The sequence below is a fragment of the Symphodus melops genome (genome assembly GCF_947650265.1).
Source record: "Symphodus melops genome assembly, chromosome: 19".
NCBI classification, from domain to species: domain Eukaryota; kingdom Metazoa; phylum Chordata; class Actinopteri; order Labriformes; family Labridae; genus Symphodus; species Symphodus melops.
In genome coordinates, this window is record NC_136709.1 from 14,305,971 (window position 1) to 14,328,154 (window position 22,184).

The 22,184-nt window shown below is 44.7% G+C and overlaps 1 protein-coding gene across 4 annotated transcripts; it reads right to left on the bottom strand.

Annotated features, from left to right (window-relative positions):
- Nucleotides 1-298: 298 nt before the first annotated feature.
- Nucleotides 299-22,178, bottom strand: LOC306840094 (SLIT and NTRK-like protein 3). 4 transcript variants are annotated; one of them, XM_079369156.1, is made up of 8 exons: nucleotides 19,893-22,178; nucleotides 19,416-19,586; nucleotides 13,583-13,869; nucleotides 13,132-13,383; nucleotides 12,783-12,898; nucleotides 11,569-12,486; nucleotides 10,066-10,285; nucleotides 299-2,645 (listed from the first exon to the last, which is right to left on the bottom strand). In XM_079369156.1, exons 3-8 carry the CDS (start codon nucleotides 13,796-13,798, stop codon nucleotides 1,518-1,520), a joined length of 2,850 nt encoding a protein of 949 aa, XP_079225282.1. In that variant the 5' UTR covers nucleotides 13,799-13,869; nucleotides 19,416-19,586; nucleotides 19,893-22,178; the 3' UTR covers nucleotides 299-1,517. The 4 variants fall into 4 exon arrangements, with proteins under 4 accessions (XP_079225282.1, XP_079225281.1, XP_079225280.1 ...); XM_079369155.1 differs by lacking the exons at nucleotides 19,416-19,586; nucleotides 19,893-22,178 and adding an exon at nucleotides 16,872-18,250; XM_079369154.1 differs by lacking the exons at nucleotides 19,416-19,586; nucleotides 19,893-22,178 and adding an exon at nucleotides 16,742-18,250.
- Nucleotides 22,179-22,184: the final 6 nt, after the last annotated feature.

Sequence of the window (22,184 nt, forward strand, 5' to 3'; positions counted from 1 at the left end):
GTATGTGCGTGTCAGTTGTCACATAATACGATCAGCGCTAATTTTTACGTAGCACCCTTTATTGTATTTCGTGGGTCGGCGGTAAGAAGGCTGAACCAGATGCAGAATCATCCTATACATTAATATAACATGATCCCTTACAGGAGAGCTTCAACACGCAAAAACTAAGAATAAATATATTCACAACTGCCTCTACTATTGGTAGGAGATGAAAGCATAAAAAGGTACCTCCGTAAAAGATAATAATCGATAGTTGATAGAAGAGTCAGTCTTTTTTCTTTTTTTTTTTTTTTTGGACAAAAAAAAAAAAAAAAAAAAAAAGAAGCTTAGTTTTTTTTTTCTCGTCCATTTCTTTTGCGTCGGCCATTCAATTATCCTTTGAGAAAATCAAATGGAATAACTGCAGTGCCTTTGTCCCAGGAAAGAAATATGTTGAGCAGAGGTCCTCGAGGGCCTCATTGAGTCTGACTGATTAATAAAATCCAAAATGCATCCATTGCCACAATGTCCAACTGTTTGTCAGCCTTCCTTTTTGTAAGTGTTCAGAAAGAAAAAAACAAAACAAATGTGTATCATTTCCTCTGCAATCCACCATCATTCTTAGTTTTGTCTTTCATTTAGCCCTGTTAAAAAAAAAACAAAAAAAAAACATCAACTGGATAAGCAAAATTAAGTGAACTTGATGGGATGAAAATGAACTGAACTGCAAACAAACTACTTCCAATATTGACTGTGTATATTATTATTTTTGGCTCATCCAGGGAATGCAATTATCCGTCGGCTTTGATTGCTTTCAGTCTCCGTCGTCCATCAGCGTCCCATCCGGTGGTAGTCAAACCTCTTTGTTTAGATAAATAGATCTGTATTCATAGAAAAATAAGCATTGACCACGCTGCTGGCTGTTCATTGCTAAGGCACTTGGCTTTTTCCAGTCACGTCCCTCTTCTCTGCCGTACACTCGGTTGCTTCTCCGTCTCATCTGACATGTCCACACACCTGCCATATTTACGGCTCATGATTGATGTAGCAGAGGGGCGGTTGTGTTTCACCTCTGCGCAGGTCCTTTGAGAGTGATAGTATGGTCATCAACGCCCACCGTTACTATTACCACAATGTCTCCCACTCAATGTGGAGCAGAGTCGAAAAAAAACTGAGCCTCTGTACTCTTTTTTTTTTTTTTTTTTTCATGATTGTGAGGCGTAATGGAGGGAAAATTTCTGTTGTAGCTGCAGCTGAAGTTTTCGCCTCCAGGCGGATTTCTGGGATCAGCTAATCCTTGCCGAACGACGAACCGTTGAGGGAAAAATACAAAAAATACGACCTCAGCTCGTTATCCAGGAATAAACACGGTGTGTGGCGCTGTCCTGCTCCCCCACAGGCTCCTCTTAAAGCCACGCCAGCCACTATACAGGAGTCATTGTTGCCAGATGATTCATCACCGGAGAGCGAGATGGTGGGGAGACGAGAGAGGAGGAGCAGCAGGAAGAGGAGGATAAAGTGAAGGAGGACAAGGATTGTTAAAACTGGTAAGAGCGGTCCAGCACCTCCATGTAGTCCGGAGTGGTCCTCAGTCTCTGCTCTCCCACTCCCTGTTCGCTCTGGCTGCTGTTCCCACCGCCTGCCGAGGAACTGGCGGTGGTGACCACGAGTGTTTGGTCGGGTCTGGCGTCCTGTTTGGAGTCTTGGGGGTGGGGGTAGCAGGGCGGCGGCCTCGCGTACCTGTCTGGCAGGTCTCTGAACTCCGGGGTGGGGAGTCTGAAGAGGCAGTCGACCAGTTCCACTTTAGGAGTGGGACCCTGGCTGTCGATGACGGTGGGGCAAAGGATGCCGTTACCGTGGAGGCCAGCCAGCGATCCCATTGCCCCTGTGATTGTGTTGATGGGAGACGAAGACACCTCCAGGGTCCACTGCCTCTCTTTCTCCGCTGCAGAACTGTAACCCCCCTCCCCGCTCTCTTTGGGAGCTGCAAACGTCTGCGGCCGCTGCTTCACCGCCGCATCCTGCTCCTCCTTGTAGATGGGGTTGCTACACATGTGCGAGGCTGCAGCTGGGCTCTGACCTTTCAGCGCAGCCTCCGGGGGCAAGATGGTGTCATAGACGTGGTTATGTTCAGGCGCAGGTAGAGGCGGCGTCTCCGGAAGGCCGTGGTGATGGTGATGGTGGTGGTGTGTCTGCTCTGTGAAAATCCCACACTCCATCTGGATCCCGGCCAAGTCCACCTCTCCCTGGCGGCGGAACGGCAGCTTGTCCCTCCTCCTCAGGGCGTAGGCGATCAGCGCCGCCGCCGCAAAGAACGCTGACACAAACAACACCAGCAGGCTGAGCACCAGCACTGAAAGAGGGATTGACTCCTTCCCTGGGGGGATCAGCGGGCCCAGGCCTGAGCCGGGGTAGCCAACTGATACACCTCCGTCCGCAGCAGCGGAGGTGGCTGTCTGCTGCTCCTCCTCCTCCTGGTCCTCCTGCGGCTCCAGCTCGGGGCAGAGCAGCTCCATGGAGAGGGAGCGCAGGTCTACACCTTTGGTCTTTTCCGGGGAATGGCAGACCACTTCTCCCATCACCACCACCGCGCTGAGCCCCTCCAGCCAACGCTTGAGTGGAGCTGCTTCACAGTTGCACTCCCACGGGTTCTGCTGCAGGTCCACCTGCAGAAACACAAAATTACTCGATGTTGTCATCGTAAAACGGCACGCTAATTACTGGGGCGCCGCGCAATGCAAACGTATGAATCACTTTGTGGAATGTAAACAAGAAAAAGTAGATAATTTTCCTGACATTTCTGTGAGAAATATTAGCAACTTGGTAAAGATTTCCTGTGTTGAAGAATAAGCCAGGAGCTGGCAGAGTAATAAGATGACAACAAGAAAAATGATGTTTTCTCTCTTTTGCTACCTGTGCCTTTCACCAGCTAGAACATATAAAATGAGTTTTTCAACATTTGCATAATAGAATACAGCCCTCTTCCGTCGCCAGAATCCTCATATAATATGTCATTCAATACAAGTGATGTGAAAGTACTGATTAAATGTAAATAAAGTCATTATAGGGTCAAGGAAACATTAACGTGCATACATTTGCTGAATGGCAGTGGGCAGGCGGGTGTTTCGCAACCCGAAAGAACAATCTGAACAGTGACCAATTCAACTTGTAACGCACACAAGGGCTCTCTTCCAAACCTGTTCACACATTTCTGTTTCAGCTGGTTATATGGAATATTTCAGTTGACAATGAAGACCACTCAGTTTACACAAGTGGTTATCGACCAAACTCACAGCAGGTGCTGCCGGCAAAGAGCATGTGAGAGTATTACAGGCCTTCTTTTTTTTTTTTTTTTGACAACAGACAGGAGGTGATGCAAACCTCCCGAGCGCTCTAATCCAATAGGTATGTGTGTAAATCCTTTTTCTTATTGCCAGCTAGTTAGATTTCGTGTCCTAAAACAAAGTCACATTTTCACTTTGCCACATGGTCTAAAGCGGATTATGAACGGAAGGGAATCACTTACATCACGTTATTGTCTGCAGAACTGATCTCTTCAGTATCTTTAGCAACGACACTGGCAATGAAAGCTGATATTCTCTCTGTCACACTTCCAAGTGCCTTGTGCAAACGTTGTCATGATAATTTGGTTAGGCCATCTCCCTGGCTTGCAGATACAGATGGATGCTTTTCGAGATGATTCAGCATTGCTGTTGTGGGAGCCGTGGTACGAGTACTTCCCTGTGCCTCACACTAAGTAACAGGAAGCTCCTTCACTTTTATCGGCGTTAGACCACTGTGGGCTTTTTGTGAGGCTGCAATAATGGCATAATTGCAACTGGACAGTGAGTAGAAACACCGCTCAGTCGCAAATCTCAACTCAGTGTTAACACTTTAACCGCAATAAAGGTGCAGTTTTCCATGTTGCAGCATGATAGTGATACAAATGCGCTGTAATCCAGCATGAATGCACTTTATAAACTAGGTGACATTTAGAATAAGCAGATGTATGAGCTTGTTTTTTGCAGTAACATGACTTTTATTATCACCAACTTCCATCTGCTTGAATTCCTGAAGCGTTTTGTTACAGGTATCATTTGCCTGCACGCAAACCCCAGGGGATCTCTCCCCTTCTCTTTAGCAAGCATCTGTCCAACGTGTCAAACAGCATTTACGATTCATACGCCTGATCACCTGGTGTGTGATTTGCTGTCGACGCGTCAATCACAGCTCAACTGCGAATGCAAATTATAGACCTGCAGTTAGCCCCCACAGGTGCTCACGACGGAGACACACATGAGTGAATGAAATGATCATTTTTCTATTTATTTATTTTTTTAAATACGAAAGCTTTTAGTAAACTCATTCCACTCACAAAAGGCACAAATTGTATTTAAATGATACAGTGTAATTACCTGCCAGTATTTACAGAATACGCTTGTTTGATTCTTTTTTTTTTTTTTTTTTCACACTGAAGTTGATAAAAAAAACTCTCTTGTCAAAAAACGTACTCAGCTAGTCTTAAATACTGGCACCAATTGTGGATGGAAACTGCAAGGCTTTGGCAGCAGAAGCAGAGTAAATTTGCTCTTGTGGGTTTTTATCATTATGATGGAGATCAAAGATCAGGCAATAATTGCCCAAGATTTATTTGGGGGCCATAAAAAAATTCCATCCAGGGAGAAATTCAGGATGTTATCAGCGAGCCGCATGTCTTGTAATTGATCACTTTGCTCAAACGACGATGTACTGTCTGTCATAAGAATTGCTGCAGTTAGTTCACAGGAATACAGTCAATATAAGCAGGTTTGTGGAAGATGTGGTGCAGGGATTTTGCTGTAGTCTCTGGTGCCGAGACGCCCCTGAGCTTCAGCTTGCCAAGCTTTTCCCATACTGATGAATGTGTTTCATTGTCTTTTGAATAATACACAGAGTGAAAATGAAAAGAGTGCATTTGAGGAAGAATCTGCAGTGTACGCAAAAATTATTATTTTTTTCCTGAGAAATGTGCGTATTGGAAAACTGTCTTCTTGGCTCCAGTTTACGTGAGGTATTATACATACAAAACCTGAGAAAAACGCCACAGCAGTTCAAACATGGATACTCTAACGCTGTTTAACTTTATCCCTCTGGGTTACAGAGTGCATTTCAAGAGGTTTACTTTTTTTTTTTTTCTTCTTTAAGTGCTGTCATTTTCTGTTACTTGTCCCTGCTTGCCTGCTGCGCAACTTCTACCTCTGATAGTGGTTTCCCAGATTTTCCCAAAGCATCTTCAACAACCCCTTGAGAAGGGGCATGAACTTTTTCTATTCAGCCCTTTGTGTTTCATGCACTGTAGGTGTAGAGAGAGCTGTAGTAGTACCAGGGGGCAAAGAGGAAGAGCTTCTGCTCCATTGAGGTTATTGTCAATAGAATAATCTACTAACTCTATCTGCCAATGTGTGATTGCTGAACATCAGTGCAACAGGATGAGTCTTGAGAGAAGTCCTTGATCTTTAATTCTGAGAGAAAACAAACTATCTTCTAATGCTGCTGTACTAGATATCTAGAATTTGTGTTGGCATTGTACTGCAAAGCTATTTATCGAGCCTGTTAGGTCTTTTTTGTACTGTATGTTCTGAGAGCTGAAAACATTTAGAAAATAAGACTAAATCATAGAAAGAATCCTGCCTTTTTTAAAAGAACAAATCATGTTTCTGTGCATTGGCATGTCTTGCTGTAAACTGTTTCCTCTGGCTCTTGCTATGGGTGAAGTAGAGACAGACAACATGTTTGTCTGACGGTCAAATAGATCTGCTCAAAGCCTATTATTTCAGCCCCTTCTATGGAGCTAATGTGTTTATGTCCTAAACAACTCTGGTCCTCATGTTTTTGCTTTGCTGAGCAGTTTAAGTGAATATTAGCTGACATTACCATTTTTTTTAACTTGTTGTCGGTGCAAAACATATCCTCTGGGGTTTTTTTGTGCCCAGAAGATATACAATATTTACTTCTCATATGTAAAGCTGAAAACTGCCATTGTGAGAAATTCAGACTAGTGCTTACAGGTGACCTTTTAGTAGAATTACTAAGCGTGATCTGATGAGGACATTAATCAAGTCTTTTGTTTCCCTTCAACTGATTCATGTATTTATCCTGAAAAAGGTATTGGCTCTTGTTGTAGTATTCACAACCTTCAAAAAACACATTTTCTGATAACCTCCAAAGAGAGTGTTGGTTTATTTTTTGAATAAAAGCCAATGGAAATGAAACTGTATTTTTTTTTTATTATTGTAAATTAATATTTAAGAATTCTTGTAGTACAGAGTTTTTCTTGTTACTTTATAATATATCCGAGTAGCCTTAAGTGGATTTGATTTAAATCTTTAAAATCTATGGAATTTGTATCCTATTTAGACATCATTATATACATTGGGAGGCTCATGATTAACTTGAGAACATAAGAGAAGGATTTGAAAACTGTTTTAATAAATGCATTTGGCAAAATATGTCTATGACTGAAGAAGTTCGCTTAAAATGATAACCTTTGCTACATGTTATTTTCTAATGTGTAGCCTATAGGCACTGTCCTGTTTCTTTTTGTTGTTTTTGTTTTCTGTTGTACTGGCTGTTTGAGGGTATGTATGTATGAGTCTAATTAATCAAAATATATGTAAAAAAATAAATAAGAACATCAACAGTTTTAACTTTGCTATTTCTTCATTAAACTATGAGCTTGCTAGCAACTGTTTTAGTGTTTGTTTCTGATGCTTGGTGGCTCTTTTTTCAATACCTTTTCTTAAACACCAGGAACATCATTTACACAGCTTTTTATGTCTTTAACACCTCAATAAAAACATTCTTTTTTCATCTTATCACCGTTATTTTAGTGCCCAAGTCACTAGCTAGCTGCTAGCCATGTTAGAACCTCTAACCACAATATATTGTCCCCTAAACAGCAGCTTTAACCCCGATGCTAGACTGATAACAGCAGGTTGAGTGTTAGAGGAAGACATCAATTTTAATCAGTGCTGTCAAAGATTCATGACACAAACTGCTTAGTGTTCATTAATCATGAAATAGATGATGGCGTCACTGTTTATAGGATACTGGGCTAAGTGCAGTTGGTTGCTGATTTGAATCTGTTTTGTTTTATTTCAAGGACTATTTATAAATGCAACAAGCTAATGGCGCTGCTATTGACAATGATACTTCAGCACAGTCAAAGTTTAGGTTGTAGATACGGAAGTCATGCAGTGCTGCCTTTGTTTAAACTAAGTCAACTGATGAAACTAACAAAACCAACGCATATTGATCTTTAAACTTCCTTTCAAGGTCCAGAAAAAGCAGGTTTTGGTAGGCCTACCTTCAAACTGGGCTCGGCTAGGTTTTCTCTGACTAATCAGAAAGGCGAATGCATGGCATGAATCTTCTCCTCTAAGTCAGTGGAAAATTACTGAATTGACCAAAATGTCAATTATTCTCGCAATTATAAATGTGTGCATAGTGTTAACCTTTAAAGACCATAATCAATGATTCACTCAATCTGTAGTGTATGTAGCTTGAGGAAGTTTGAACACAAAATCAATTACAGAAACAATATGTAGGAATTTTAGTTTGGATCGCTTTGGTGCCCATTAAAGGTCTCTGAGTACAACTGCACTGTCGTAGTGCTACCCTGAGACAATGTGCACTTGTCGACAAGCAGATGGTGTGAAGCCGCAAAGACGTTACGAGTAGCTAAGCAACTACATTGACTGACAAGGTTCAGTAATATTACCAGATTTTGCACAAGTATGACTGTGCAAGTGTCTTCAGCCCACCGTTTGCATGTGGAGAATGTGTGTTCTGTTGCCATGATACCTTCAGTATAATCTGTGGCGACATGACTACCTTGGAGAGTGCATTTTATTATGCTAGTTAAGATTTGTAATTTAGGTCAAAACTTATAAAGCTCACTTGAAGATTGACAAGGAAGGAGAGAACTAATTGGTGTACAACGGATAGGCGGCGGGTCATGCTGTCGACATGAGAAAGACGCCATTGTGCTATCAAATCGACGTTTGAAACCACTATTTAAAGGTGGAAAGGTCACACATTGTTGCTTTGAAACGGATTAGTTGGATATTAGTTGGGCCTTTCATGCAACGCTTCCACGTCAAACTTGCCCCTGGTGAAAGCTGTGTTGTTTTCATCAATCTTTTTTCTGGAGAGTACACATTGTTTTATTTATCTGACACACGGGGTGAGATGTAGCTGTGGGCAAGTTTTCTTCATCGCAGCTTGCAGTGATAAGATTGAGCTGCTGTGTTATACAACATGTTCTTTGCATAGCTAGAGAAAGACATATGTATTCCTGAACCGTTTCTGGCACACACTCCGATGATGCTAATTCCCATCACTTGATTTCATAATGTTATTTTTAAAGGGAAGACTTGTTTTGGGTCATGTTACTATTAATTCACTTGTTTAATGAAATCCTGAACACCAAAGCAATTTTAATTTGCTCGGTAATATCTCACTAATGTTTTTTTTCTTTTAATAACAGTGACATCAGGGAGGTTTATTTTTCAACAAGACATCAGTGCATGTAAGTGGGTGTATCTGTATAATCCTGTTCTTGACGGTGACAATGACTCTGAGCTTTACATGCTGCTGCTTTATGATGATCAAAATGGCCTGCTTTTTTTACAGCAGCTGTGAGCTTCACCCTGCCTCCATCTGTGTTACCCCTTTGATTTTGCTGCGCAAACTCGGGCTACGAAAAACACACGGCGGGAGCCCAGAAATCCCACTGCCCGAGTTTCAAAAAGGGCCACCGCTAAGACAACAGGTGATATCATTGTCACATTATTTTGTGCAGTGTACGAGCAGCGCTAATGTGGCTTTGTCAGAGTAATAACAGCCCTAATAAATGAATAAATTCAATTACTGTGTGACAGTTTTTTTTTTTTAAAGGACAACAAAAGTGATACCACTGGGCTCTATGAATGTGGCTCACAGTGTACTTCCATTTAGTGAACGCTTTAATGCTCTTGGATATCAGAGGTGCAGAAACATAATACACTTCCACATGGCTCAGTAAACCTCTGTCGCCCTTCCCCTGAGCGAACATTTAGAAGCCGCTTCTGAACTGCCAGCCTCACCCACACTTCCTGGAATTAGGATTTTTTTTTTTTTTTTTGTGTGTGTGTGGAGCAAAGTCAAACCAAAATTCACAATGACATTCAGGCTAATCCACACCCACCTTACCTCATTCTACTCTGGCCGTCTAAGAAAAGCCTGGTACACTAAATATGCTGAAGTGAGAGGAGGCAGGATGAAAAATTGTTATACCTAGAGTACGCTGCTTACCGGCTCATTGTGTAAGGCAACCAGTCACATACTGTAGAGCTGCAGTCAAATGTGCAAGGTAAGGTCTGACTCAAACACATACTGTACTTTTTTTGCAAGCTTTTAACTAAGAGGTGTGTTAATTACAACCATGCTAAGAAACTTGAGGGGTTCAGCTTTCTCCATTTTGGCTCCTGATTTATTAAGACCACTTATGCAAATGAAGTCAATTGCAATTTTCCAATTAGAATACCTGAGGCGCAACCACAGTCCCACATGCCACAGCACAGTTCTCTCAAAACAACAGATGACAGAGAGAGAGAGAGAGAGAGAGAGAGCTGCAGCTGTGCCAGAGGCCAGCAGATCAGAGGGAGCCAGAAGTTCTAAAAATGGGTATGGTTGGATGCGAAGAATTCATCTTGTTTTGTTTGTTTCATCAAGCTGTGATAATGTAATGTGTCTTGGCAATCCATTAGTTCTTTTAATCTCACAGTCTGACATTTGAAACAAATACGGTCTATAATTATGCACATTTTCGTTTAGTAAATCAACGGGAGGGTCCAATTCAATAATTTCCATTTTTTACCCTGCAACTGTCACTCATCAATTCATTCTGTTTGTTCGGCCTAAATTCGCTAAACAGCCTCCTGCCAGGTATCTGACTCATTTCAACACGAGCGAGTTAGCACATCAGAACCTTTTTTCTTTTCTTTTTCTGAGCATTCACCTGCACTGACACCAGCTCATTCATTCAGAGAATAGGATTGCACCAACCTGCACCAGTCCGGTAAGGTGCTCCAGGACTCCCACAGAGGGGAGCTGCAGGAGGTGATTGTTTCTCAGATTGAGTCGAGCGAGATTAACTCCGGAGAACACGCCGAGGGGGAGGCTCCGTAGCAGGTTTGCGTTGAGGAACAAGAGCTTGAGAGATGGCATGGAGTCGAAGGTTCCTGGATCGATCTCTCGGATCTCGTTGTATTCAAAATAAAGGTACCTGATAGGAGACAAGGCAGAATTAGGGTGTCTCTAGCTACAAGTATGGTTAAAGAGAAAACAATACCTCAGACAAACATGATCACGTTCCAAAAAGCAAGTAAGGTCATCTGTTTGTCTGTTTTCATCTTAACTTTGTATAAATAAGTAATTCTTGATTACAGCATTATATGAATTATTTATTTGGTCATATTCTGCAGGTAATTTACCTCTCCTGCATCCCAGCATGATAATTACATACATGAATATTAATGCAAAGAAGTCATGAGAGAAGCCTGCCTTAATCTGGACCTTTGCGGCTCAAAGCTGACTAACTGATCGTCAGTATAAAAAGGAATCTCATGATACTGCTGTGATGACGACGTCCCTTGCCTTGGAATGCCTGATTATCATGTCAAATTGAATTCGCTTGGATTTTTTTTTTTTTTTTTAATTTTAATAATAGAAATCAGTGTTAATTTAAGGGAGGATTAACTGTCACTGGAAAACTTCCCTTGCATGCAACTCATCCAATCTACCGCCATTGATCTGGTTTAAATATACCGCTTACTCACCCTGGAGTTGCTTAAAAAAAAAAAAAAAAGGCTAACAGGAGGCTAAAAGGAAGAGTTTTCAAAAAAAAAAAAAAGGTCCTGAGAGGACCTTTATTATTGATTAATAGTTAAATGAATGGGTCTGTGGATCTTTTTTCCGCCTTATCTTGAAATATAGACAGCAGTGAAAAAAAAAAAAACAGAAACCTTTCTCTGTCATTGTAAATAAAGTAGTGCCGTTTTCTTCTTCAAGCACAACCATGTTTAACTCCCTGCATACACACACAGATACTGACTTATTCTCTGTAAGCAATATTTACTGAAGAATTATCTTTGTGAGCTTAATCTGACAGTGATACATATGCATCATTCTGACGAATCCCTCTTATAATAACCCCCCCCTTTTTTTTTTCTTTCTTAAAAGCAGTTTCCTGGCATCATCCAGACGTCTCAGCTTCTTATCAACACCTCTGTATGCGAATACAAAAAACATTAATTTTCAGCTTGTCAGTCATTGCGAGATGTCACCTCAGTTGAAGCATGCCATAAGGCAGCGTGACTAACAAATGACACTCCTGGAAGAGAATGGGCACCGTTCATTACATATCAAACCCAAACAAAAAAGTAATGATTACATTCAAAATTAATTTCAACGTTACTCGAGACAAATGACTAATTAGCTTATCTGACGTGCAGTTTTGTTGATGAATTTGTCTGAGGTGCAGTTCGAGTGGCGTGTGAGCGACCATACCTCAGATTCTGCAGTCCCAGGAACATGTGCGGGCTGAGCCTCTCAAGGTTGTTCCCGTTCAAGTAGAGGCTTCGCAGGCTGTTCAGGCTGGAGAAGGCCCCCTCCTGGAGGTACGAGATCCGGTTGTTTCCCAGGTGGAGCAGGTCGAGGCTGGAGAAATTCCAAAAGTCTGTGCGATAAATCCTCTGGATTAAGTTCCCACTTAGGTATAGCTTGCGGCCGTTGAGGGGCCGAGGCGTGAGCTGCGACACGTTGAGGAAGCCGCTCTCCTTGCAGTTGACGGTTAGGTCCAGATCTGTGATGTGCAGGTTACAGGTACAGCCCAAGGGACAGATTATAGGGATTGGGGGTCGGGTTTGATAGCCGGCCACTGGGGGATTCTGGTTGCGTGGTGTGGGAGATATCCTCGAGGGTCGTGGTCTTTTTGTTGGTCTTGGATGCCTCTCTTTGTCTTTACGCTCGGCCGAGGAAGAGGACGTGGAAGTGGAGGAAGTGTGAGTGTTCTGACGGGAGCCATGAACCATGGAGGACGGTTTAGTCGGTCGGACGCGCCCCGGGTTAGAATTGGGTTTCGAGTTAGGCGGCAATTGTTTGGGCTGTGACCCCGCCGTGGAGCCGCCTCCCCCCCCTTGTAGTTCCTTATCCGGGAGGTCCGCGCACAGCTCCTTGCGGGGGATCTCTCTCAGGTCCTTCCCGTGAAGGTGGAAGGGATACTCGCAGGTTACGTCCCCAACTACTGCGGTGTAGGGGATCTGACCGAGCCACTGCTGCAGCTGCAGCGCCTCGCAGCCGCAGTTCCAGGGATTCTCCTCCAGCTGCAGCTCCATCAGGAAGCGGCCGATGTACTCCAGCGTCCCGGCATATGCCAGGCTCTTCAGACGGTTTCCCCGCAGGTCCAGATGAGTCAGAGACACAGATCTGGAGTGGGAGGGGGGAGGAATGTATGTGTGTGTGTGTGTGTGTGTGTGTGTGTGTGGGGGGGGGGGAGTAGTTAGCAAGGTTAGATGAAATAAAGCTTCACACATACCATTGCTGAGAAATCTGCGTCTTATCTGATGATTAATTCGTCTTTTATGACATGAAATAGAGCGCCACAGAAATATTAATTCAAAGGAAAAGTACAGACTGGTTAATTGTGTCTGACACCGATATTTCTGTAGATCAGTCGCGGCGTAATTCAAAGGTTTTTGCTGTTAAAATAATCAGAATCCAACCTGAACAGATGAGCTGGCAAGATTGGAATCAGGTTGTCGTTGAGGATCAGAACCCGGAGCTTGAAGAGGAACCTCAGAGCACCGCTATCGATTCGTTTGATCACGTTGTAGTCAGCCTGTAGGTGAGAAGAGGAAATGTGCTGAAGATAATTGCTGCAATCGAAATATAGACTGAAGGCAGCAGGAAAGACGAGGCAGCCTCGACTGGAGGAAAAATGAACACGCGTCTCCAGAACATTCTCTCTCTCATGCCACCTGCTAGCTATTTCTGTCACCGCTATCTATTGTAATCTCTGGGGAATTTGTCAATAATGCCCATCCATCACAAGGAATACACTCTCAATCCTACCTGGAGGTATTCCAGAGCTTCTAAGCCGGCAAAGGTGTCATTTCTGAAGACCTCCAGCTTGTTCTCGTGCAGGTACAGGCGTCTAAGTTTGGCCAGCCCGTTAAAAGCTCCCACTCGGATGTCCTGGAGTGCATTGTTGCCAAGGTTTATCGACACAGCGTTGCCAAGGTGCTGGAATCCGTTGCTATAGAGACGCCTCAGAGAGTTCCTCTGGAGGTTGAGTTTAAAAGGGCGGACCCACGAATGTGACACCTGAGTGATTAATTAGAGGTCTGATTAGTTATCTCATTAATTACATGAGTCTAACAGTTAGGAACAGCCATAAGCCACGTTACAGACAGGATATTAGACTTGGAGATATACTATGTTAATGTGATGAATGCAATAAAGTGCAGAGCAGTGCAGGGCCACGTGCACTGCAAGGAATATGAGCCGGGACGACCTGGCCTACCTGGCTGCCATTCGTGAAGCCCCGCCCATTACATTGCACGTGCAGGATGCCTTCTTTGACCTCGCACGTGCACGGCTCGAAGCACGGCTCGTCCACTTCCTCCTCGGAGTTGTCCACCAGAGGCGTGTGCGTGGAGGTGGGGGTGGGGGTGGGGCCTTGCGACGTCCGGGACAGACGCACGCACCCAAGGGCCACTGCCAGAGCGACCCACTGCATCCTCCTGCTGCTGCTTCTCCCTCTCAGCTCAGCAGCCTGGGGCGACAGCCCGGCATCGGCCCTTCACCACACTGCACATGCATGCATACATTCACACACACACACACACACACACACACACACACACACACACACACACACACACAAGACACATGAACAAAATGACACACACACACACACAGAGTAAAAAAAAGAGCCAACAGCTAGGGAGGCAACAGCAAAAGTCAGTTCAGGATGAATCAGATTGATGATGCATCACAGGCATAATAAAGCAGTCAGAAAATAAAAGTTAAATCACACAGACTGGAGTGCCACGGGGGATGAATTACATTACAATGCTATAATGATATATAGGCCAACTGGAGGCCACAGTATGTAGTGATATGAGCAGAACCTCAGCATATGTAAGATGCACTCAGCGTGGGGAAAACAAAGCTTTGTTTCTACAGGGATCAGCAAGGCGGGAATTATTGATTTTAAAACAACAAGCAGAACAATCTCTCTCTGCTGCTACGACACGGCTTTGAATTAAAAACACTGATAAGGAATTAGAAATTCAAAGGCCGACATTGAAAAGGCAAAACACAGGTGCAACCACGTGGGCAAGTTCGCCTCACCTTTAAACTACGTTTTTATCATTCTTAGGTTGGCTTTTTGGTTGGGCTGTGTGTGTGTGTGTGTGTGTGTGTGTGTGTGTGTGTGTGTGTGTGTTTGTGCGTTAATGAATATATTCATCTGTACTCTCGGATGCCCGCTGAAGCCGAAATGTCGCGCACGTGTTGTTTTTAATGTATGCAATATGAATATGGGTGGATGCAAATCAGATTCACAATGTTTTCTGCCTAATGACCTGCTCCATTTAATAAGATGAATGGCAATCACAGAAGAGAAGGAAGAGGCGCAAAATACGCCGTATTATCAATCAGCAGAGTGTGTTAGGTTATTAACAGCCATCGAGTCCCGTCATAATCATTATTGTGATAATGACAGTGGGGTGAAAGCGTCGCTGCCAATCCAAACTCTTCAAAGGTTTATTCTGAAGGGCTGACGTGAAGGCGATGAAAGGGAGGAACATGAACTGATGCGACGGCACTGCAATAACAACTGAACGAGTTGCCGTAGTTCTGGAAACAAAAACAAAATAAAAACACTCACAAAAAAAAAAGACAAACAATAAAAAAAAAAAAAAAAAAAGGCAGCTGAGATGAGAGTCTTGCATGGAGGATATTTCCTCTCAAGTCTTAATGAGATCTAAATTGGATAAAGCATCTCGATCTGTTTGTACAGCGCGAACACTGCCATGCAGAATGCAATAATGATCACCATGGTATGGTAGCTGTAATCATACAGCAATAATCTAGCATCAGCGAGTTAGACAAGGAGGCAGCAGTGAAAACATCACCGCCCGGGAGAGGAAGAGCAATCACAGGAATGATTATGATGAAGGAAGAGCTGGAAAAACCAGAATGGGAGGTGGAAGAGGAGGGAAAACGGGAACAAGGTGAAGGAATGGAGTGAGGAAGAGGAGACAGACAGATAAAGGAAGAGTAATGGGCAGAGAGTAAGTACAGTGGAGAGAGGCGACGGGCGAGGTGGAAGAGAGAGAGAGAGAGAGAGAGAGAGAGAGAGAGAGAGAGAGAGATGGGGGTGTGGGATTGCATAAGCCCTAAGAAGTCAGTCAAGGCTGCCACTCAGGATGAGAGCTCACAGTGAAACAGCTGAAATCTGATATTGATTACATCAAAGCCCTCCTCTCGCCCTGCACACAATGTACGCCCGCCTCACAGAGAAGAAGCGCTGGTGCCAAGTTATGTGTGTGTGTGCGTTTGTGTGTGAGAGAGCTGGAAACAATTCACGAAAGGTCAAACCATATCCCAAAAAAAAGTGTGCTTTCATCCAAGCCAAGTACAGGTGCAGGTTTCGAGACGTGTGTGCGCTTTCATAACAATCTGGTGTGAAAAAAAAAGAGAAAAAAAAAGCAACGCTTGCTGTAGAGTCCTACAATGAAAAAGAAGAATCTTCCCCTCATTTGAAAGTGTTCGTGCTTCATGGAAGAAACACGGCACAATCTAGGCCAGGTTGCTCGACAGTGTTTGACAAATTGGAATACAATACATGATACAAGTCATTCACGGTCCCAGTAGGTCTTTGTATTCGTCCAGGAAAATGTATTGTTTATCGCTGGGCCCAAATGCCCCCCCCCCCCCCCCCCCTCCCAACCCGTACCAAGGAGATCAATACCGAGTCCAGATAGCCCACTGGGATCCCTCCTGTTAGATTCTGCTTTGGTGGACAGCCATCCCTCCTTAATCAGAAGAAACACAGTCAACACTCGAGCCTCTTTTCTCCAATCAGCCGAGTGGACGAGTCAGCATAGCTCTGCATCATTATGGTAACAAGAAAGGAAAGGACTCAGCACAGCAGAATGTTAAACTGTCCCTCTGTCCATCTGCAAACAGGCCCAATACAGGTGTGGCTTCCTCCCTTTTTTTTCTTAAGTATCTCTGACTTTTTTTTGTGTTATTTTATCCCTCCTTTCTCCTCTAGACCTGCACACTGACGCAAGCGGACCACAGATGACGGTCACTGCTTATTCTTCAGCATATTATTCATGTCACATAATTCCAGTGTCTACCTCTCCGTCCTTTTCTGTCCGGAGCCTCAGCGAGCTTCACTCTGGGCTTTTTAAAAAAAAAAAAAAAAATTTTACATGGGCCCCTGCTCCCAGCAAAGAGCTGCACTATCAAGGCAAGAAAGCAGCAGCATCACAGATCAAATGTAAAAAAAAAAAGGGGGGCTATAACAGCTTGGATAGCCCACAGCCCCTTCAAGAAAACCAATTAGCCCCCGAACATTACAGCACACACATTGTGATAGTTAGTAGAATTAAAGCATGACCAATTAAACAGCCTAGTCATTAACAGAACCTATTAAGATATTTACCAGGCTATGTATGAAAATCCTTGGCAGAGTAACGCAATCCAATTGCACTCCCCATTGTCTGTCTCTCCCCACCAGCCTCTCTGATCCACACAGCGACGCTTAGCAGAGCCGGGATGCGGGTAATACTCACTCAGTCCGCCGCCAAAGAATTAGGGAACGACCGAGAAAACACTTTAGAGGCTGACTGTCGACATGTCGTTCACATTCAGCCGCACTCTTCTCCCTCTCCCTCTCCTGTAGCGGCTCAGGCGGATGGGGAGGGAGGGAGGGATGGAGGGAGGAAGAGAGGGGGACGAGAGCAAGAGAGAGGAGAGAGTGAGGAGAAGGGGAGGGGGGGGACGTGATAAGACTGCAATGAGGTGGAGGATAAAAACCGAGAGAGGGAGAGAGAAGGAGGAGAAGAAGAAGAAGAAGAAAAAAAAAACCCCGCTTGGCTTTAGGATGCAGGTCCGCTGCTTCTCCACAGTGCAGCCCGTGGGAGCTGCGGCACTGGACCGCTGGACAGGCGGGTAGAGCGCGGAGTTGTAGACTGCGTAGTGATGGAGAATCCGCTCTTCATCTCTTAACACAACCAGCTAATTCATAGAGGGGGGGATAAGGGGGGGGGGGGACGGGACGGAGGAGACGCCAGAATTAATCATGCAATAAGGCAGCACGCAACTCGCTAGTTTGTACACGAGGCGTAGAGCGCGCAGGGTGGGTTCGCCTCCTCTTCATAAACAGATTACAGAAGGCACAACAGAGTCACACGCACAATACGGGCCCCATAAACTTTCTCCTCACGTTGCCCGCGCGTGCATTCTCCTACAAAGACTGTTCAGCTATACCGACAATAATTTATAATGTCATTAGTTTATTCATCTCTCCTCTTGCCCTAAAGCGCCGACGGATTTCGTGAAACCGGTGTGTGTGTGTGTGTTACCATGGAGACTCGTGCCAGCTGGCATCGTTTCGCAAATACACGCGCTCGCGCGCGCGCACGCAGCATCAGTCAGGAAAAGTGTGGATACTGTTCTGAAAGTGGACAGCTGAGAGTATACGTGGAGGCCTGGATGCGCAAGAGGCACACATCAAAACACCTGTCCCGCCAAATGGAGGCGGTGGGCGCAACAGATGCCTCGCGAGACTCGTGGCAGCAAAGCCCCACCCCCACCCCCATACCCACTGAGGCTGAATTTTAGCCTCACAACCGGCTAATCACCGCCTATTGGTGGCCGTTACCCCATCAATTGTGTCTCTTAAGTTGGCAGGTCCAGGCCCCACGTGAAGCCTGGGGTCCCGTTGGAGAATACAAAAGCTCTCCATCAAGGACACCGTGGTGCCACAGTGCTGAAAACAAGTATTCAAAAGCGTTCAAATATCAGTCAGCCGCTTTCATGGCTATAGGAAAAGATTTAATAACAACATGTCTTCCACATTACTGAGCTGAAAGTTCAATTTTCAGTTCAATTTCACATTGATTTCAGCGTGCATTAAGGTGAATCACCTTGAGGAAATGGAGAGGTGCATGTCTCCCTCACACACACACACACACTCACTCATCTCCCTCACCATGCATACTCACCCCACAGCAGTGGGGGGTGGAGAGAGAGAGAGAGATAGAGCTCTCCCTAGAGATTCCTATCAGAAACAGTAACAGAGATGGTTCCAGTAATGTCAGTAAGATGCAGATGATGGTTATAGATTTCAGCGCTCTCAGGTGCATTAGTCTGTCTTACAGCCTCCCCACAAGGCTACTTAGCGCTGGCTCACAATGGAATCAGGATGGCAGAAGCAGGGCATGCATGCACAGCCACATGCATTTGTGGAGATTGCTTACAGAAGACATGGGTCACCTCTAACATAGAGGGAGGCAGCTGATGTATATAAAGAAGGCTTTTAGATATTACTTTTTTTTTTTCTTTTTTCTTTTCAAGCTCTCCGATTGGTGATGCCGGATCTGGCCGGGGTAATGTGATCCAATGCAGGCCTGAGGCTATATCGTCTACCTCAGAGTGGAACAATGCTCCGTGACGGAGAATCTGAGAAGAAAAACACCTTCTTTCCTTCACTGTGGTGTTGTCGTTGAACCGTGGAGGCTCCCTAAATTAAGAAAACAAACGGAGAGGAACTGAGAGAAGATGGTTATCAAGCCCCATCAGATACCTGCGTGCCTGTTCTCCAGGGCCAGGAGACGCTCTGCGAACATAAAGCACTTTTTTGGAGCGTTGATGCGGCCTGTAAAGTAGGGGATCTATTTATACTGGCCTAGTGCTGTCTGTGGAGCTCACTCCAGCCACTTCTCTTTTCTTCCTCCTCCGCGTTCTCCAAAACCGTTTCCTTTCTCTCATCTGGATCACTTTTGTCAGTTAATGCTTAACTTCTTCTGTGAGCCCTCCTCTTCCTCCCTTGTCTTTTTCTTTCGCCGTCTTTTGATTTTTTAATTTGATTCTCCTGTGTGCTCAACTTCTTTTCTTCCCTTCTTCTTTTCCTCTCCCTGCTCACTCCTTCTTCCCTTCCGCTATGAAAACATTGCAGGAAGTGGTCATCTTTTTTTTCTTCAATTATGCCTTGTTCTCCGCAACCTTTCCACTGGGATAAGCTTGCATGCAAAATTGCAAAGACACACAAACACTCTGAAGGCTGAAGGACTATCAAACACACTGACAAGAGTACGAACGTGTTTAAGTCCTACCCCATGCCAATCCGCGGGTCAGAATATTTCCTTATGGCTACACGTTGTTCACATACTGTTGTGCTGTCCCTGAACACGTGTCTAGGGTTTCTTTGAGGGCCAGCATTGCCCCTTAGTCTCTCACGGCACACGATGAGGCAATCAGGAAGGCAGGCAAGGGCACCGTGCACTCTGTGGGAAAGAGAAGAAAGTGAGTGGAAGAGGGGGAGGATGGGAGGAGAGGGGAAATAAACAGGCTGGGTTTGGGAGAGAGCGTAACGGAGGGAACAAGGGGTGGGAATTTTTTTTTTTTTGGAGGGGAGGGGAGGGGGGGGGGGCTGGATGAGATGTTTGGAGAAGAAAAAAAAAAGGAATGAGGAGCAAACTAATAGAGGGGGAGACATGGGGGAGGAGGTGGGAGATCTGGGGTGGCCAGTGGGGCAGGTGTTTCTGTCATTAGCTCCAGATTAAAGCAGAGGGCAACTCCAGAGTACTCACCTCTGATTCACACAGTGGTACCGCAGGCAAGGACAAGGCTCCCGGGAGACACGGAACACACGCGCACACACACATATGAGGCACAAACGTTGGAGACGAAGAAGTGATTCACAGGCTTACCCGCAGGCTCAACATCACACACGCATACACACTTAAACACACACACAAACACACACACACACACATATAGGCATATGACTCCCCCTCCTCATTTAGCATAGCTACACACAAATACACCGTGACTCACGAGAAAGAACATGCCCACACCCACACATAATCCACATACAGAGACACATGATCACACACACACACACACAGACACAAACACACACACACACACATGGTTGAGCTAATTAATCGAATCTCCTGTTTTAATTAGGATTCAAATCAGTTGCTGTGGTAACCTTGCCCCTTTGGAAAGTTAAGGTAAAGACGTGTGCTGCTGCAGCGGCTGCTGCCTTCAATGACTCCAAAAGATGGAGGACAAATTCCTCATACAAACAATGATTCAGCTGGCTGCTTTCAACATTGTGTTTTGTTATACAGACACATTTTTGTGGTCGAGGCCTGAGGTGCCTGGTCTGCACTTCAATTTGGGCTCAGTCACAGTAGTGGGGGGAAAAAAAAAGGGCGGAATTATGACAGCTCACATCGCAGCAGCGCAAACACAATATATACTTTACCATGAAAAGGCCATATGTGTCGGCGTTTAAAGGGAGGCTCACGGTCTGCACTGGCCTGTCAAATTGATCACTAACACAAGGCTTGGTCAATTTTTCTCAGAAAGTTTCATCCAGCAGGGCATGTAAAGGCACTTTCACACACTTCTAATCGGCTACTTATCCTCACTATTACCACAGCCTTCAATTGAAGCCAAAGCAATGGCTTCAGCATGCCTGGAGCAAGAACTTTGCCCTGAATACATCAGTCCCAGGGTTCTCACGGAGGCTCCATTAGGGATCAATAGGGTATATTTGTGAGAAACAGCTTGGCACTTTCACTTTCTCTTTGCTGCTTCAGAGCCCTTCAGAGGAATCAATATGTTAACATTTCTGTTCATTTTGATCAGACTGAAAAAATATTTATCCAGTGACTAACAGAGGCTCTACGTTAAGCAATGTGGAGGTTTCAGTGTTTACACTATTAGAGCTCACACGCTGATGGAAACCATTCATCAATTTATCTTAAATAAGGCGAAGATGAGACAGCTCAAACCGTAGTGAAACCGCGCAGCATTCATCTGTCCCACCTGTCTTAATATCGGCCCAGGTACAAGCTGCTGGAATTAATGATTCAAAGCAGCAGAGGATGCCAAATAAGGCCATTAGGATACAGCAACCCAGGCGTGTGTCTGGCTCGCCAGTTGTCATGGCTGCAGTGTTTATCACCTCTTTTTCCTCCGACAGAAGCCCAGGGGCAAATCAGATTGGCTTCAGACAGAGAGAGAGTTGGTGGTGAGTGAGGGGGAGGACATATTGGCACGGCGGAGGGGTGAAATGCCAACACGCTGCAGAGGGGAGGCTGAGGACAGGCATTGGACAAATGTCAATGTGGCTTATTCATGATTCTGCTTCTTCTTCTTTTTTTTTTAAACGTTTGACAGGGATTGAGTTTTTGGAGGCAGGGTTTACTACTGATATTTGTCAGCCTCATTTATCAAACCTCACTTCAAATCCCATCTTTTTTTGTTTACCCACCTGAGTTTAGGCCACTCTGAGCTCATAGTTGTATTCACACATTAACGAATAAAAAAAACTTTTTGTCAACGTTATGCATCAGAAAACTTCTCAAACTGAATTAAAAACTAGATATGGCGTCCCTTTCACGCGATGGATACAAAAGCTTTATCTCAGACAGCAGTCTGGAGGAAAAAAACAAAAAAAAAAAAACAGGTGACATTTGCCTATCATCCCCTGTGGCCTGTGCCTGCCACCTAGCGGCACTAAACTTCCCTGTTTGCAGCCCTGTACAGGTGAATTAGAAGATGTTAAAGGGCCACGGGATCCATGCAGGACACTGGGTGGCAGGTGGGCGAGCTGACAAAAGAACTCACACCCAAATCAATCCTGAACGGTTATAGCAACCGAGCAGATCAAATAAAACGACAAATCACGACATTTACCGCCTCTGACAAGTGGTCGGTTGAAAAACAGTCTCAATCTCATCATCATAAACAGATGGCAAGCAGCTTGCCAGATACATCCAGGTGTCTGCTCGTATCTGCCTCTGTCCCATCCTCAAAGCTGTTGCATTTATCACCGCTCCTGACTTGCACCCTCCTCTCCTGCACCG

Bases quoted from the DNA above. Each gene is read 5' to 3' on its own strand.
- LOC306840094 (XM_079369156.1), bottom strand. From the start codon at position 13,798: ATGCAGTGGGTCGCTCTGGCAGTGGCCCTTGGGTGCGTGCGTCTGTCC. The intron at 12,899-13,131 runs GTAGGATTGAGA...TCTCACCTACAG, and splicing joins AAGCTCTGGAATACCTCCAG to GCTGACTACAACGTGATCAA. The intron at 12,487-12,782 runs GTTGGATTCTGA...CTCCCACTCCAG, and splicing joins TTGCCAGCTCATCTGTTCAG to ATCTGTGTCTCTGACTCATC.